Source organism: Notothenia coriiceps, unplaced genomic scaffold (genome assembly GCF_000735185.1).
Source record: "Notothenia coriiceps isolate Sejong01 unplaced genomic scaffold, NC01 NC01_scaffold00036552, whole genome shotgun sequence".
Taxonomy (NCBI): domain Eukaryota; kingdom Metazoa; phylum Chordata; class Actinopteri; order Perciformes; family Nototheniidae; genus Notothenia; species Notothenia coriiceps.
This window is the reverse complement of record NW_011369253.1, coordinates 140,684-154,281: the sequence shown is the minus strand read 5'-3', so window position 1 is coordinate 154,281 and position 13,598 is coordinate 140,684. Positions and strand designations below refer to the sequence as shown.

At 40.8% G+C, this 13,598-nt stretch overlaps 1 protein-coding gene across 1 annotated transcript in view; it reads left to right on the top strand.

Annotated features, from left to right (window-relative positions):
* The first annotated feature begins 7,747 nt into the window (after positions 1-7,747).
* The window catches only part of LOC104964072 (keratin, type I cytoskeletal 18-like), an 11,276-nt gene continuing 5,425 nt past the window's right edge, over positions 7,748-13,598 (top strand). Inside the window, exons 1-3 of the mRNA XM_010792794.1 lie at positions 7,748-8,223; positions 8,419-8,639; positions 12,345-12,427. Of these exons, the coding sequence (XP_010791096.1) occupies positions 8,442-8,639; positions 12,345-12,427 (281 nt within the window). The 5' untranslated portion in view covers positions 7,748-8,223; positions 8,419-8,441. The remainder of the gene's footprint in view (positions 8,224-8,418; positions 8,640-12,344; positions 12,428-13,598) is intronic.

Below are 13,598 nucleotides of genomic sequence, written 5' to 3'. Positions count from 1 at the left end.
TACTCTACACCAGGGGTGTCAAACTCAAGGCCCGGGGGCCAAATCCGGCCCGCGACTTCATTTCATGCGGCCCCTCAAGAGCTTGCAAAGAATATAATATGTTTAGTATACGGTTACATGCCGATTTACAGAAGCACGTTGCCCATAAACTACATATCCCACAATGCATCTCAAATTTGACTTTTTTTCTTAGAATTTGACTTATTTTCTTCAAAATATTCATTTTTTCTTAGAATTTGCCTTTTTCTCAGAATTAGATTTTTTTTTAAATAATTTTGTAACATTCTCAGTGAAGAGACTTGCAATGATTTGCCCTAGACTTCTGCTTTCAGACGTAGTTAATTATGAAGTTATTACCCTATCCGATATTAATCCAATGCAGAGGCAATAATGTCATATAATACATTATTTTATATATATTAAATATTTATATATGCATTTTGATATATAGTCTTAAAGTTACAACCGGCCCTTTGAGTGCAACCATAATGCTGATGTGGCCCGCGAAGAAATTTAGTTTGACACCCCTGCTGTAGGAGGTCGGAACAAAACCGCGGCGCAGACGGAACGCGGCGCAGACGGAACGCGGTGTTCGGCGCATGGAACGCGGCGTTCGGCGCAGACGGACCTGGTGGAATCCCGGTGTTAGGCTGGATGAGTGACATTTTTTCATACTTATATGTGATATTTCTGTGGGGGGAGTTGTTGCTAATGTAGTAGCTTTAACATCTGTGGTCGTCTGCCACTTCTGTGTGATTGGTAGCAGTTAGCATGTGCTAGCATAAATGATGTGTGTCGATGTCTGAGTATGGCTACTCATTAGTTTGATTTATAATTAAAATGTTCAAAAACGTTAACAAAACATGTCCCTGTGCTGCCAAGATACTTGAAGGCTTGCCAGGGAGCATCATGTTTTTGAGATGACTTTGATTAAATTCTTATTAGGTGTTGGAACATTTCTCAAAGACCAAATGTTTAATTCCTCAGAAAACACATTGTTCAATTTTCCCACAAACTCTCCTCTTACAGAAATACAGGTCTGCAATTCTTTCTTTAAGTAATAATTGTTTGTGATTTGATAATGGCAGGTCTGTGTTGACCAGCAAATTTTAATTCAGTGACCTCAATTGGATGCTAGTAAGATGAACACAGCAGTGTTGTTAGAACCCGAGGGCAGATACCCAGATAGACTGATTGACAGTGTTTTGTTGTTCACAACATCCTTATTACACTCAAAATGTTCAGTAATCCTTCCCTTTCTGTCTGCCGCTTGTAATGTGCAGGTAAACGTTGATCTTGGCATCATTAGTGGACTCCTGGCCAAACAACGATGGAGTACCACGATATTCCTATTCCCATAGCAGTTGCCAAGTGGCCTTGTTTCAAGTTTTTACAATCACTTTTAAACTGAACCGACTCCAGGTCCTGTTCACTATCATTGAAGCAGACACTTAAACAAACACTTCACTATCAAATGTATTTGATTTTATATTACCAGTGTAGAGCAAATGGATCAATTACAAGAGACTGGCAAGTGGTTGCTGGTCTTTTATCAGGTGTTCTTAAGCTGTGGCTTTTTTGTTTTGCTACCTTTCACTTTATTAACAGAACCTATAGCACACCTTCAGTACTTTGGCAACCCGGGCAATGTTGAATCTAAAGTAATAAATAACAGTATTTAGCCAAATGTCTTAAGGACTTATAGAAGTACTGACATAGAAATGCGCCAAAGTCATCAGATAAACTTCTCACAATAGAGTTAAACTGACAAAGGAGCATAAACTAAGGATGATTTGTATTAGATCCATTAAAAATGTTAAACTATGCTGAGACTAAAAGGAATTAAAATGTGAAGTCAGTTTTTGGAATATAAGGATTTTTCTTTTTTACAGGTTTAAAAGTAAAACAAAGTGTTGAATTTAATGAGTTGAGTAAATGTAATGAGTTGAGTAAATCTGTGAGTCCTTTTGCTTTAATGACAGGCCTTAATCAATGGTATTTCCAAATTGTGCCTAGTCAAGCTTTTATGACATCATATCACTCATTTTCTAATAAAACAAAAGTTTAAAGATCATATATAATTTGTCATGTGGGAAAATTATCTGTAAATTATGGCTTAGGTCTCTGTGTCATGTTCTACCACCTCTGATGTCCCAGAATGCTTTGTTCAGGCTGTTCTGACAGGGTAATTTGGGTTCTTCATGTTGTCACGCTATGAACATTGGCGGGTTAGATGACTAAAAGAATAGCCTCATCTCACTTTCAATAATCAGCTCTAACTAACCCCACCCCTGCACCAGTCTCTGCTGACCACACTCATCGCAGGGCCGATATTAAAAACAAGTTCCAAACTTGTTGGCATCTTTGAAATATTTGCCCATCCTTGTTCTACGTACAGTAACAGCAAATGACAGCTGTCTGGCACTCCTATTGTAATTGTTTTGTGAAAAGAAAGTATGGTGTGTAGCCCTGAGGTGCTTTGCAAAATGTCAAACAATTTATGACAAGGATAATAGTTTTTCAGGATCTGTCGCAGAATTTCTTTTCCTTTTCAAATATTTAATGATACTGACTTTGATGTACTTGTTTTTAAGCTGCCTCAGGATTTTAACCTTCACTTTTTGTTTACACAAATGATGTTTAATATTAGATGAATTCAACTTTTACAGCCTTTGGGGGAATACGCGAATGTGTTCTTGCTGTGGCTCAATATTGTTTGAGAACAGGTGTGGGAATGGAGCAAAGCAGTATTCCTGATCACTGTTAATGACACATTCTTATCTTATTATTTCTGTTGGCTGTGGTGTGTAATTAACAACCAACTTTCCATCGGTCATGAGGAAACACCCTGGTTTGTCAGAAGAAGTGAGCCATTCCCTTGGATGTATATCACTTTCGAAAGGTATTTCTTTGAACTGTCTGCCATGGTGTTTTTTTTTCATTTCTAACTAGCTCTGAAATGTATGGAATGATATGTGTTGTGGCGTCTATTGAAAGGGTAACCACCAATTCCCCACTGCTATGAAAGTCTGCAGTGGGGAGGGATGGTTGATGGAATTAAAAGCGTATGAGAAAATTCTTGGCAGAAAATGCGGACGTTCTGGTTCTGATGCTACCTGAACAATTAAGGATGGGCCTGATTCTCGGGGTGAGTTCTTAGATAAGATTGGTGCTCTTTTCAGATCAAGGGAAATATAATTTCATTGTACAGCACAGGTCACAGGGTTTTACAAAGAAATGCAACATTAGTCGTGTAATACTACAAAAGCAAAACAAGAGAAATACTCTAAAAACACAAAATCGCTTTGTTTCTTCAAACAACGACACTCATTTGAGTGTGCTGTCAGATTGATTAAAGAGGACATATTCTGTTCACTTCCAGGTTTCATATTCTAATTTTATGAATACAAATTAGAATTGAGAGTTATGTCTCCATGCTCTAATGTTCAAAGAGCGCTTTATTTTTCTCATCCTGCCTGTGCTGCAGCACCTCTTTTCACCCTCTGTCTGAAACCAGAGCGCAGTCTGCTCTGATTGGTTAGCTTGCCGACTGTTGTGATGGTCAACTGTTAAGAGTTGTTTTAGAAATGTCCCACCCCTTAGCCTATCATGTACAATGTGTTGGTGCGCTGGCTAATAGAAGCTCTAGTGTTACATAGTGATGTCACTATGGTGCTGTTTACACGAGAACGCAAACGTTTGTATCCGCTACTTTTCTCTATCGTATAGCCCGTTCGTTCACATGAGGCCGTAACGGAAACGCGGAAATGGACTCCTCAAACTATAACGGGTCCCAAGGTGGATAGATCTGCAAACGGAACGCTCTTGGGGGCCAAACAGCTCTTTGTGTACGTTCTATACGATCATTTCCTGATAACGATGAAGCTATAGCCCCACCTTTGCTGCTCACTGCTGTAGCATGGACAGTTGCTACTGTCAGTAGCTACTGCTACTGACCATGCCTCAGATGTTAGTGCAAAATCTACAGCTCCTCTACCACAACCATCAGCAACAAGTAGACATGGAGAATTACATGAACTACATGTTGATAAATCCACGCGGGGCATAAACAGAAGGGCAACCATGGCAACCATGATCGGGGGTCTTCTTCGCTGCTTTTGGTGTATTTTGTGGCGGAAGTACAGCGCCACTTACAGGCCCGGCATATGTACTACAGCGTGTCCAGCGCTCCCGAGCGGTCTCGTGTGAACGGAATACTTTTTTGATATCGTATTCAGTTCGTTTGCGTTTCGTATGCGTTTGCGTGTAAATGGGGTCTATGTTACTGAAGTAAACAAAGGAGTCCAATGGAGGCATTTCAGGCAGGGAGGGGAGTGTGTGGAGGGAACACAGGGATTTTAGCCTTTGCTGACCATTTGCATACACTAAAACATATAGAACACACTACAGGAAAGGAAGACTCAAAAAAGTACAATAGGGCCTCTTTAAATAAACCCTTAATTAAAAAATTGGAGATGAGTGAAACATTGACTTTGCTTCAGCACTACTGCATGACTGATGCTCTTGTGGAACACGGCCCTCAAGTGCAACAGCCCAATCCAGATTGCTCATTTGAATAGTTAAATAATGATGTCCCAAATATGCAAAGTATCTAATGAAAGAGCTACTTTTCATTGAAGATGGTTGTCAATAATGAGCTAGTCACTAACTTTGCCTGTCTGCTGTTGGATGCTGGGCAGAGAGCATACAGTGGGCTCTTTTGTTCTCAATACAATCAGGCTGATGAGAGCTGCGAGACTCAACCTAACCAGAAAAAATAAATGTAAGAAAAACAAAGCAGATTAGAAAGATGCTCAAACTGTCCACTGAGCTTAAATAAAACAGTAGAGCTGGCCAAATTCCTGTGGGTTTGCAATAACAAGGTTTGTACAATGACACTAATGATTATTTACAGTAGAACCTCATATGATGGATGCTTGGATTAGCACTTGACATACACAAATAAGTCATGCTTGTCGCAGGATGAGTGATTTGGCATTTCAAGACCCATTGTTATTGCGGCTTCTGTGTCTTACAATACCTTTAAACTGCAAGTAAAAGCACATGAAAATGCTTTAGCTGAATATTACCCCTAGAGCAAAGTCTGGTAAAGAGCTTATGTGAGGATAATCCTTTTTGTAGTTTTAAACAACAATACCTTGCAATTTAGTATAAGGCATGCGTAATGATATCATGTACAGACAAAAAGCTTCTGGCATGGAGTTTGTTTTACAACAGTTGGAGAATGGATCAAAGTGTTGTATGTTATTATAAGGGGTGTTTCTTCTCCTTCTTTTGGCAGTCAAACACTTAAAAGGATCCTTCTATAGAAAATGTGAGATCACAAAAGGCACGATCAAAGGCGCCCACCCTCACGGAGAACAGTCAGAAGAATGTCGAGTCGCAGGTGTCAGGATCAGTGTATCCTATAATCTGAGGACGTTTAGTTTTTATCCACTTGTAGGCAGTATCTTACTCTGAAACCTGCACCATTGCTCTTTGAATTTGCCTAACAAGTCACTACCTGCTTGTCACTGTAGCCTGCAGTTACGTGATTCCCTTCGCCTAACCCCAAATGTCGTGTGACAGAGAGCAGGAGACGTCTTGGATCTTTGTGGGAGCAACATGACAGCTTAAAAAACAGGCTCGGTGGCATTCCCTGCAGTCACAGCTTAAATAATTTGTCCCAGACACTTAGCACAGAGATACCTGCAACGCCCTGAAAGGTGCTGTTTTTCCGAGATTTTACCTGACAGCTTTATTAATCATCTTAGTCTTGCCAACAGGAAGCCACCTTGCTGAGAGGGTGTGACGACGGTAAGTGTCCCAGCTGATAGCCAGCATGTATGTTTCAATATTTAAATGTACATTCAAAATGTTCCCTCTTCCGACACATTTCACTTCTTCACTGTGCTTTAACTGATACTCTTTCGAACCCTGGCAGACTTTCAACAAAACCACATGAGAAAGTAAGCTCCTCCTCTATCCCTATTATCTGCGTAGAGAATAAAAGTCTAGACAGAGAATATATTTGTACAATGGTTGCAGCAGATATGAGTACTGACTCCGCTCTGTATTAATAATCCTCACATACTGTCACATCAAGTCAGGCTTGTTTACCATCTTTAAATAATCAGATTAGCAAATATCAGCAAAAATGTACAAAAGTTGGTATTTGAGGAAAAATAAGGTTAAGAAAAATATATCTTATCAATGAAACCCTGTATAAAAATAGTTTTAGATTGAACTGTATCATGCACCTCATACAATTATGTAATGTTAACAAACTGATAAAGTGAGATGTAACCTTGATATTTTTTTTTATAAAATGTTATTGTTTATTCTGCATCAATCTACTACTGATCAAGTAGGACCAGTAGCATATTTAAGATTGTTTTAAGATACATAATGCTGAGTTAGTTGACTGACTTTATGACCAATTTCTCTTCTGTTAAGCCTTTGCATCCCAGCAGCATTTCAAAGGCTGATATTTTGGGATGAGTTCATTTTTAGTTAACAACCAACCTGTGATGTTGACCACCAACATATTATCAGATGTAACTGAAAAATAATAAATTGAAGAAACTTTTATTTAACTTACTCCTCAGGATAATAAACTACTCGTTGTTATACAGACAGTTATACGATTGAAGACAGATGGCACCTATACCTTTTGGTATCTGTGAGAGTTATTCTGACTGATAAACTAATGCATAATCTCAGCTGGCTAGTATGTTTGCAGTTAGCTTGTCAGCTGACTCCCCAAGTAGCTCTACAATTTCATTGGGCAACAAACCTTCTTTCACCACTTTTTTCACGAAGATATAAAAACTTTTTTCAGTTGTCATAAAAACCCACTCTTTTTGGAAAATGTCCCATTAGACCGAAAGCTAATGGGTAATTTGTCCAACAGCCTTTTATCCAGAAAGCTAACATCTAATTGCTCTTACCGTGGCAAAGGACCAACCCTACTCTACCTCTGGTGGCTTACCCTGATATACCCTAACTAAAGTCACTCCTCATACCTACAACTAGCCAACCCACAAATGAAGGCAAGAAGTACCAGCCAATCAGAAGCAGAGTAGGGCGGGTTATGCGTTTGCAATAGTAACATTTAGGAAGCGCAGATGAAGCCATTCTGCATAACTACTAGCCATGTGAAAACCAGACCAGAAAAAAAAAATGATTGTTACAGTGGATGAAGGGGGTGGGGCTGGGGTGTCTAAAGTCAAAGATGAATCTTGATTGGGCCAAATTTGACCCCGAGTGACCCACAACCATTCTGCTGGGTCATCCCAGACCTGAACACCAAATTATACACTTTTTTTTTTAGAGACCTTCAGACTTTTTAGTATAGCTGTTGTGGGAGGATATCATGAAGCCTTGTTCCGATAAAAAAACTAGAGCGCAGTTATTATATAATTTTAACTTGAAACGGGTCACGGGAGACCCGAACACAACATAAGGGTTAAATATGTTCTGTGCAGTTTTGATATCTGCCTGTACAAGTTATCTATGAGAATATTCAAATAATCCAGAGGCTGTGAGCAAGTGATATTGAACGGTACATTTTATTATTGAGAAGATGAAACCTTTGGCCCAGACAGAAACAAACACTCAGCCGAGACTGTTATTGAGCAAGAGGTAACCCTGCACAAAGTGTGTGTTACTTGTGTGTAGGGACAGAGATTTCACATTAATTATAGTACATGCAACCTCTTATTAAAGCACCACTCTAACACACACATACACTCACACAGGTCCTGTCATTGTGTCTCCCCGAACATTCCCTCCACAGCTTCTGGTGCTGCCTGTTTGAAAGCCGCTCAGTAATCCTGGATCAGAGAGAACAAAGGGCCCCAGAGTGCTGGTGATGTAAGCACTGTGTCCACTGCTTGCCCCCCCCACAACTGCTCTCCCCTCTCCCACATGCTGCCTGCCCAGGGGATGAGGTGAGACAGGGAGGAAGGTCCCTGTCGTGGAGGATCCTGAAGAGGCAACCGGTGTTAGCGGCAGGCTAACGGCAGTTTGTGTGCTGTCTCAGGGCCGCTGCTGATGACCTGGGACCCAGTGGGAGAGGAGAACGTTTTGACCGAATCGCTGTACAGGAATGTGGCTAAGCTGTGGGGAGTGGTGCATCGGCTCAGTGTGACCAGCAGAATAGACCAAGGGACTTTTACTGCCTCTTTACTACACTTTCCTTGGAAGGCCACGATGCCAAATGTGAGTATAACTGTGTAAACATTTACCGAGTTAACGCCTTGTGTGATCTGAAAATGGGTGGCAAACTATTTGCTTTTATATCTTTGTATGTGCAAGAAGTCTTTAGCGGGCAGTGTGTTTTGGCCACCACAGGCACTACATGCCGTGTCATTTGACTGTATGGAAATGTGAGCGCTTGCTTCTGTGGACATTCAGGTTGGCGCTCTCTAAGTTCCTCAATGGACTCGATGCAGGACTCAAGTCGCACCATGGGGGGTCTGAATGCCCGTCTGAAGGGCTTCTTGGAGCAGGTGAACAGGCTGCAGGAGGCCAACCAGCGGCTGGAGGCTCAGATCGCAGACTGGGGGGCCAGGAGCCCGCCACGCTCCCAGGACTGGACCCAGCAGGAACAGACTGTCAACGAGCTCCGTGCCCAGGTCATCATCTATTTGTTTGTGGTTTTTTATCAGATAGTTATATGAAAATGATTTGGACTTTTTAAAAGTGTTACAAATGTCCCTGCTCTTTGCAGCACCAAGATATGACAGTGTTGCTGCAGTGCTCTCTCCACTCCAGGTTTAATCATTATGCTGGCGTTATGATCCATTACATCAGCTCTAGGCCATATTGGTTGGCAGACAACAGGAGCAGGTGTGTGTAGTCACACAGCAAAGACTGCAGTCACAACAGAGACACAGCAGATTACCAGTGCCGCATGCAGCAAATTGTAAATGGCCTCAAGTACACGTTCACTTAAAGAGTGGAGAAAGTGGCTTAAGGGCTGAGGCCCAACCGCCTCAGGGCTGGAGCTTTCACTTTTCAACATTTTCCTTTATTTAGAACCACCATGTAACATTTAGGGGTGAGAATGGAAAATATGTTTTTCATTTGACATTAATGCCTTCCATGATCCTGGCAATCGCTGACATTCTTTATGAATTACTCTATTGTGTGCTGATTATTTTGATCTGTGATAGAAAAGTAGGTTGACACAGGTAATTTACATTTCAGTCTGATTACAGTGCGGATGAAAAGATAGTAGAGATAGATGTTTCTTTTGTCAAAGCAAAAGGCTGCTAAGCCTGCCTGCATGTGGCTAATCTTACTTAAAGGTGACCTATCATGCAAAATGCACTTTTGTACGTATTTTATACATGAATATGTGTCCCCGGTGTTCCAGGGAACTCACCAAGTGTCAGAAAACACAACCCTCTCTATTTTCTATTTTCCTCCAAAGCCAAATCTCTTAAAAAGGGGCTGCAACGGATCTGATACTGATCCAGATTTGAACACTTCTATGACGGCACAAAAGTGGCGCGACGGCTATTGGGCCAACTCCACCAATCAGGAGGAGACAGTCACGGACATTGCCGTTCGTAAGCGCTGGAGACGCTGTAGTACATATGCCAGGCCTGTAGATGGTGCTGTTCTCACAGAATCAGCCCATGCAAAGACAGTGTTGTTTGACAGTGTTGAGCAAAATGAGGAATGGCTAAAATGCATGATCTGTTTGGTATTTTGAAAAATAAAAAGTATAAATATGCCTTATATAGGTATGGTCCTACACTATATTATTCAAATACAGCATGATAGGTCCACTTTAAACATAGGGTTAGGGTTAGGGTTACGGATGTGACTGCTGCAGCAGTTTTGTTAAAACCAAAGACATCTTTTTGGGTAACATTGGTGACGTATTGTTGCATTGTATAGGGGCCATTTATTCCTCTCTTCCTTGACTTCTTGTTCATGTTTCTTGTTGCAACGGCGTACCCGCAGTTAGATGTCATTGTTTTGCAATGTGCAACTGTCAGATTCCGATCCCTAGTAACAACAACTCTTAAAACTCATTAAGTTGTTGCTGAAATGTGATACAAGGGCAAGGCCTGGCCTGGCGTGGCGTGGCATGGCCTGGCGTCTGTGAAAGGTGTACGGCAAATGGCTGTTGACTATTAGGGAGTTGTATTTACTATATTGACTCCAGTTGGTTAGGAGGATTTAGCAAATATTTTTTGATATGTTAAACCCTTTTCAAAACTGGACACTGAAAGAAAATGTATTTGTTCTGCGAAATTGTCTTTGTTTTTACAAGATTGTTTCCGTTCAAGTAATCCATAAGCATGTACTGTAAGTGCTGAAGGTTTTAAACTATTAGTCCATAAGGTGAAAGGTAACTCCACATCAAACAAAGCAGACCTGCCTGTCATGATAATGGACCAGAGCCAGAAATCTTTTATAACTTTAAAGGCCATTCCACTTGGTAGACCATTAACTCCAACAGTTATGGTGTTCTCAAATTATCTGACTAACTGATCTCTGGGTTTAACATCACTTTCTGCTCGAGTAAATGTCACTGACAGACGTTGTAATGACTTTTTTCATACTGCGTCACCCACCTCGTCTCCCAAGTTTAGCTGCTGTTCCCATGACTGTGACAGACACCAGAGCAAATAGCTAGTTTTATTGTTCCCTGATCCCAAAAATGCTTTCAAACTAACATCTAATTTAGAGCTTAGAAGTTTAAACCAGGAAGACTTAAGTGCTGATCCTGACTCACAAATAAAACATCTACATAGTGAATTTTTATGATATGAATGTTGTGGAAAATGCCATGTTATCTTTGGCTGCTGTTGGACATGGGTGTGTCTTCTTCTGACATGGTTGCACTCTTAAGAAAACAAAGGCAAGGCAAGGCAAGTTTATTTATATAGCACTTTTCAACACAAGACAATTCAAACTGCTTTACAAAAAAGTAAAGACATTAAGAAAATGGCATTTAAAATCAGTCATTAAAAAGCAAAGATAATCAAATAAACATTAAAAGAAAAAATACATGGATAAAAGTTACAGTGCAGTTTAAGATATGAATAGTTCAATTAAAAGCAGCGGAAACAGAAAAGTCTTCAGCCTGGATTTAAAAGTAGTAAGAGTTGCAGCGGACCTGCAGGTTTCTGGGAGTTTGTTCCAGATATTTGGAGCATAATAACTGAACGCTGCTTCTCCATGTCTAGTTCTGAGTCTGGTGACAGAAAGCTGACCAGTCCCTGAAGACCTGAGAGTTCTGGATGGTTCATAATTTAGCAGGAGGTCAGAAATGCATTTTGGTCCTAAACCATTCAGTGCTTTATAAACCAGCAGCAATATTTTGAAATCAATTATTTGACAGAAAGGAAGCCAGTGTAAAGACTTCAGAACTGGAGTGATGTGATCCACTTTCTTAGTGTTATTGAGGACTCGAGCAGCAGCGTTCTGAATTAGCTGCAGCTTTCTAATATATTTTTTAGTGAGACCTGCAAAGACACCATTACAGTAGTCCAGTCTACTGAAGGTAAAAGCATGGACAAGTTTTTCCAAATCCTGCTGTGACATTAGTCTTTTTATCCTATATATGTTCTTTAGGTGATAGTAGGCTGATTTAGTAATTGAGTCCATGACTACACCTAGATTTCTGGCTCTCTGTTGTTTTGAACATTGCAGACTGAAGCTCAGCGCTAACTTTTATACGTTCTGCCTTGGCTCCAAAAACTTTTGGACCGCTTTAATGACTACAGTTTTCAGGGCCTGTGGAAAAACAGTGAAGAGACTTGTTTACAGAGGGAATAAACGTGTGTAAGCATGTTTGTGTGTGTGTTATAAAAGTCAAGGACCTACCTTTTTCTACTTGGATTATGTACTTGGAATTAAGAATATATATGTCAAGCCTTAACAGAGAGAATCAAATTCAATTGGAAATAGTTGTAGATGTTCTTACTCACGTTTCTGCACAACTTTCAGTATCAGGTTGTCCATACAGGAAGATTATTCTTACCATGAATGTTCCTCGTTACACTTTAAACTTTAGTTTCCTGATCATTAAAACAAATATATATTTATTTTTAACCATTTATATATCTTGAATCTGATAATGTATTTTTTAAAACAGGTTAATAATTTAAAAGTATCAAATATGTTGTACTCAGGATTTACCAGTTTTGGGGATTATCGTATAATGGTATTACATATTCAAGATGAAAAAAGGTTGCTCTACACATGGGGTATTACGAGCAGGATTACAATCTTACTAAAGGGCCAATATGTAGAAATACATATTGTTTTTGCACTTTCCCTAATCTAATCTTGCCGTTTCTTTTCTCCATTGTTGTCAGGTTGGTAACCTGCTGATGGAGAATGCCAAGCTGGCATTACAGTCTGAAAGCATGAAATCCAGAGCTGCTGCCATCCAGGCCAGGTCAGCTGGATTTCACTCTACTTTTCCTGAAAGCTCTAACGCACCTCTCCTCATTCACTACAGCCTGGGGCTCATTGATTAGCCTATCAAGCATGTTCACTACCCCTTAAACATATGAAAGAGGACACATTGTTACGGGTGAGCGAAGCAAGCAGGACCCAAATGCAGATGACACTGAAAATACCTTTATTTCAAGGATACACGGACAAACAAAACACTCCCCGGTGAACACAGTCACAGACTAACGACGAACCAACAATGACAGACATAAAAAACAGAACTTAAATACACACAGGACTAATCAAGGAAACGAGAGACAGGTGAGGAGGGAGGAGAAAACACAGGGGCACCAGGTGAACACAATCAAGAAAACAGGTAGGAGGGAACAGGTAGGAGGGAACACACAGACAGGAAACCGGGGCCCTTTCTCATTTCTCTAAAGCCTCATCCCAATACCCCTCCTCGACTCCTCCTTTCCCTCACTCGCGTCCCTTCCTTGCATCTTAGCTCCGCCTCCGTAAGATGCGAGCAAGAGACACGAGGAGGTGAAGCCCAGGACAGAGGAGTCCTCAGGTATTAATTGGAATGTCCTCGTTCACTCAAACGTCACTCTTAAACAACGTCTGTTAATGATGACATGTGCACAGCTGTATCCCCTCTCATCGGGCTTAACCCTTTAGAACCGGCCCATTTCTGGTTAAATATTTATTTAAATGAATGAATCTTTCTCTTGTTAGTCAAGGAATTCAATGTATGATGGTTGGTCCTGCTTTTGTGTTCCGTTTGGTGTAAAATGTAGCCTACATTTAAATAAATATATCATTATAGTAATGTGAAAGCCTTTTAGAAAGGAATTGCACATATAAATTCCCACGGAGCTGTGAGCACTTATACATTTATGTGACGCTTTTCCACTCATCTTCCTAGTCGGTTTTCCTTTGTTGAAATCGACTAGCTGTGAAGGTGGGGCGGGCTTTATACGCGAGTAGTGAAAACACTTCCGCGTAGTCTGCTCGCGTGTATCCTCCCTTTCGTCTCCTCCCGCACCCCTCCTCCCTCACCCCTCCTCGACTCCTCAGTGTGCATTTCAGCTATTGGGACGTCCTTCAAAATGGCGTGTCTTGATTGATTTCCGGGTCAAGTCCCGGAGGAGAGGGAGTCGAGGAGGGTA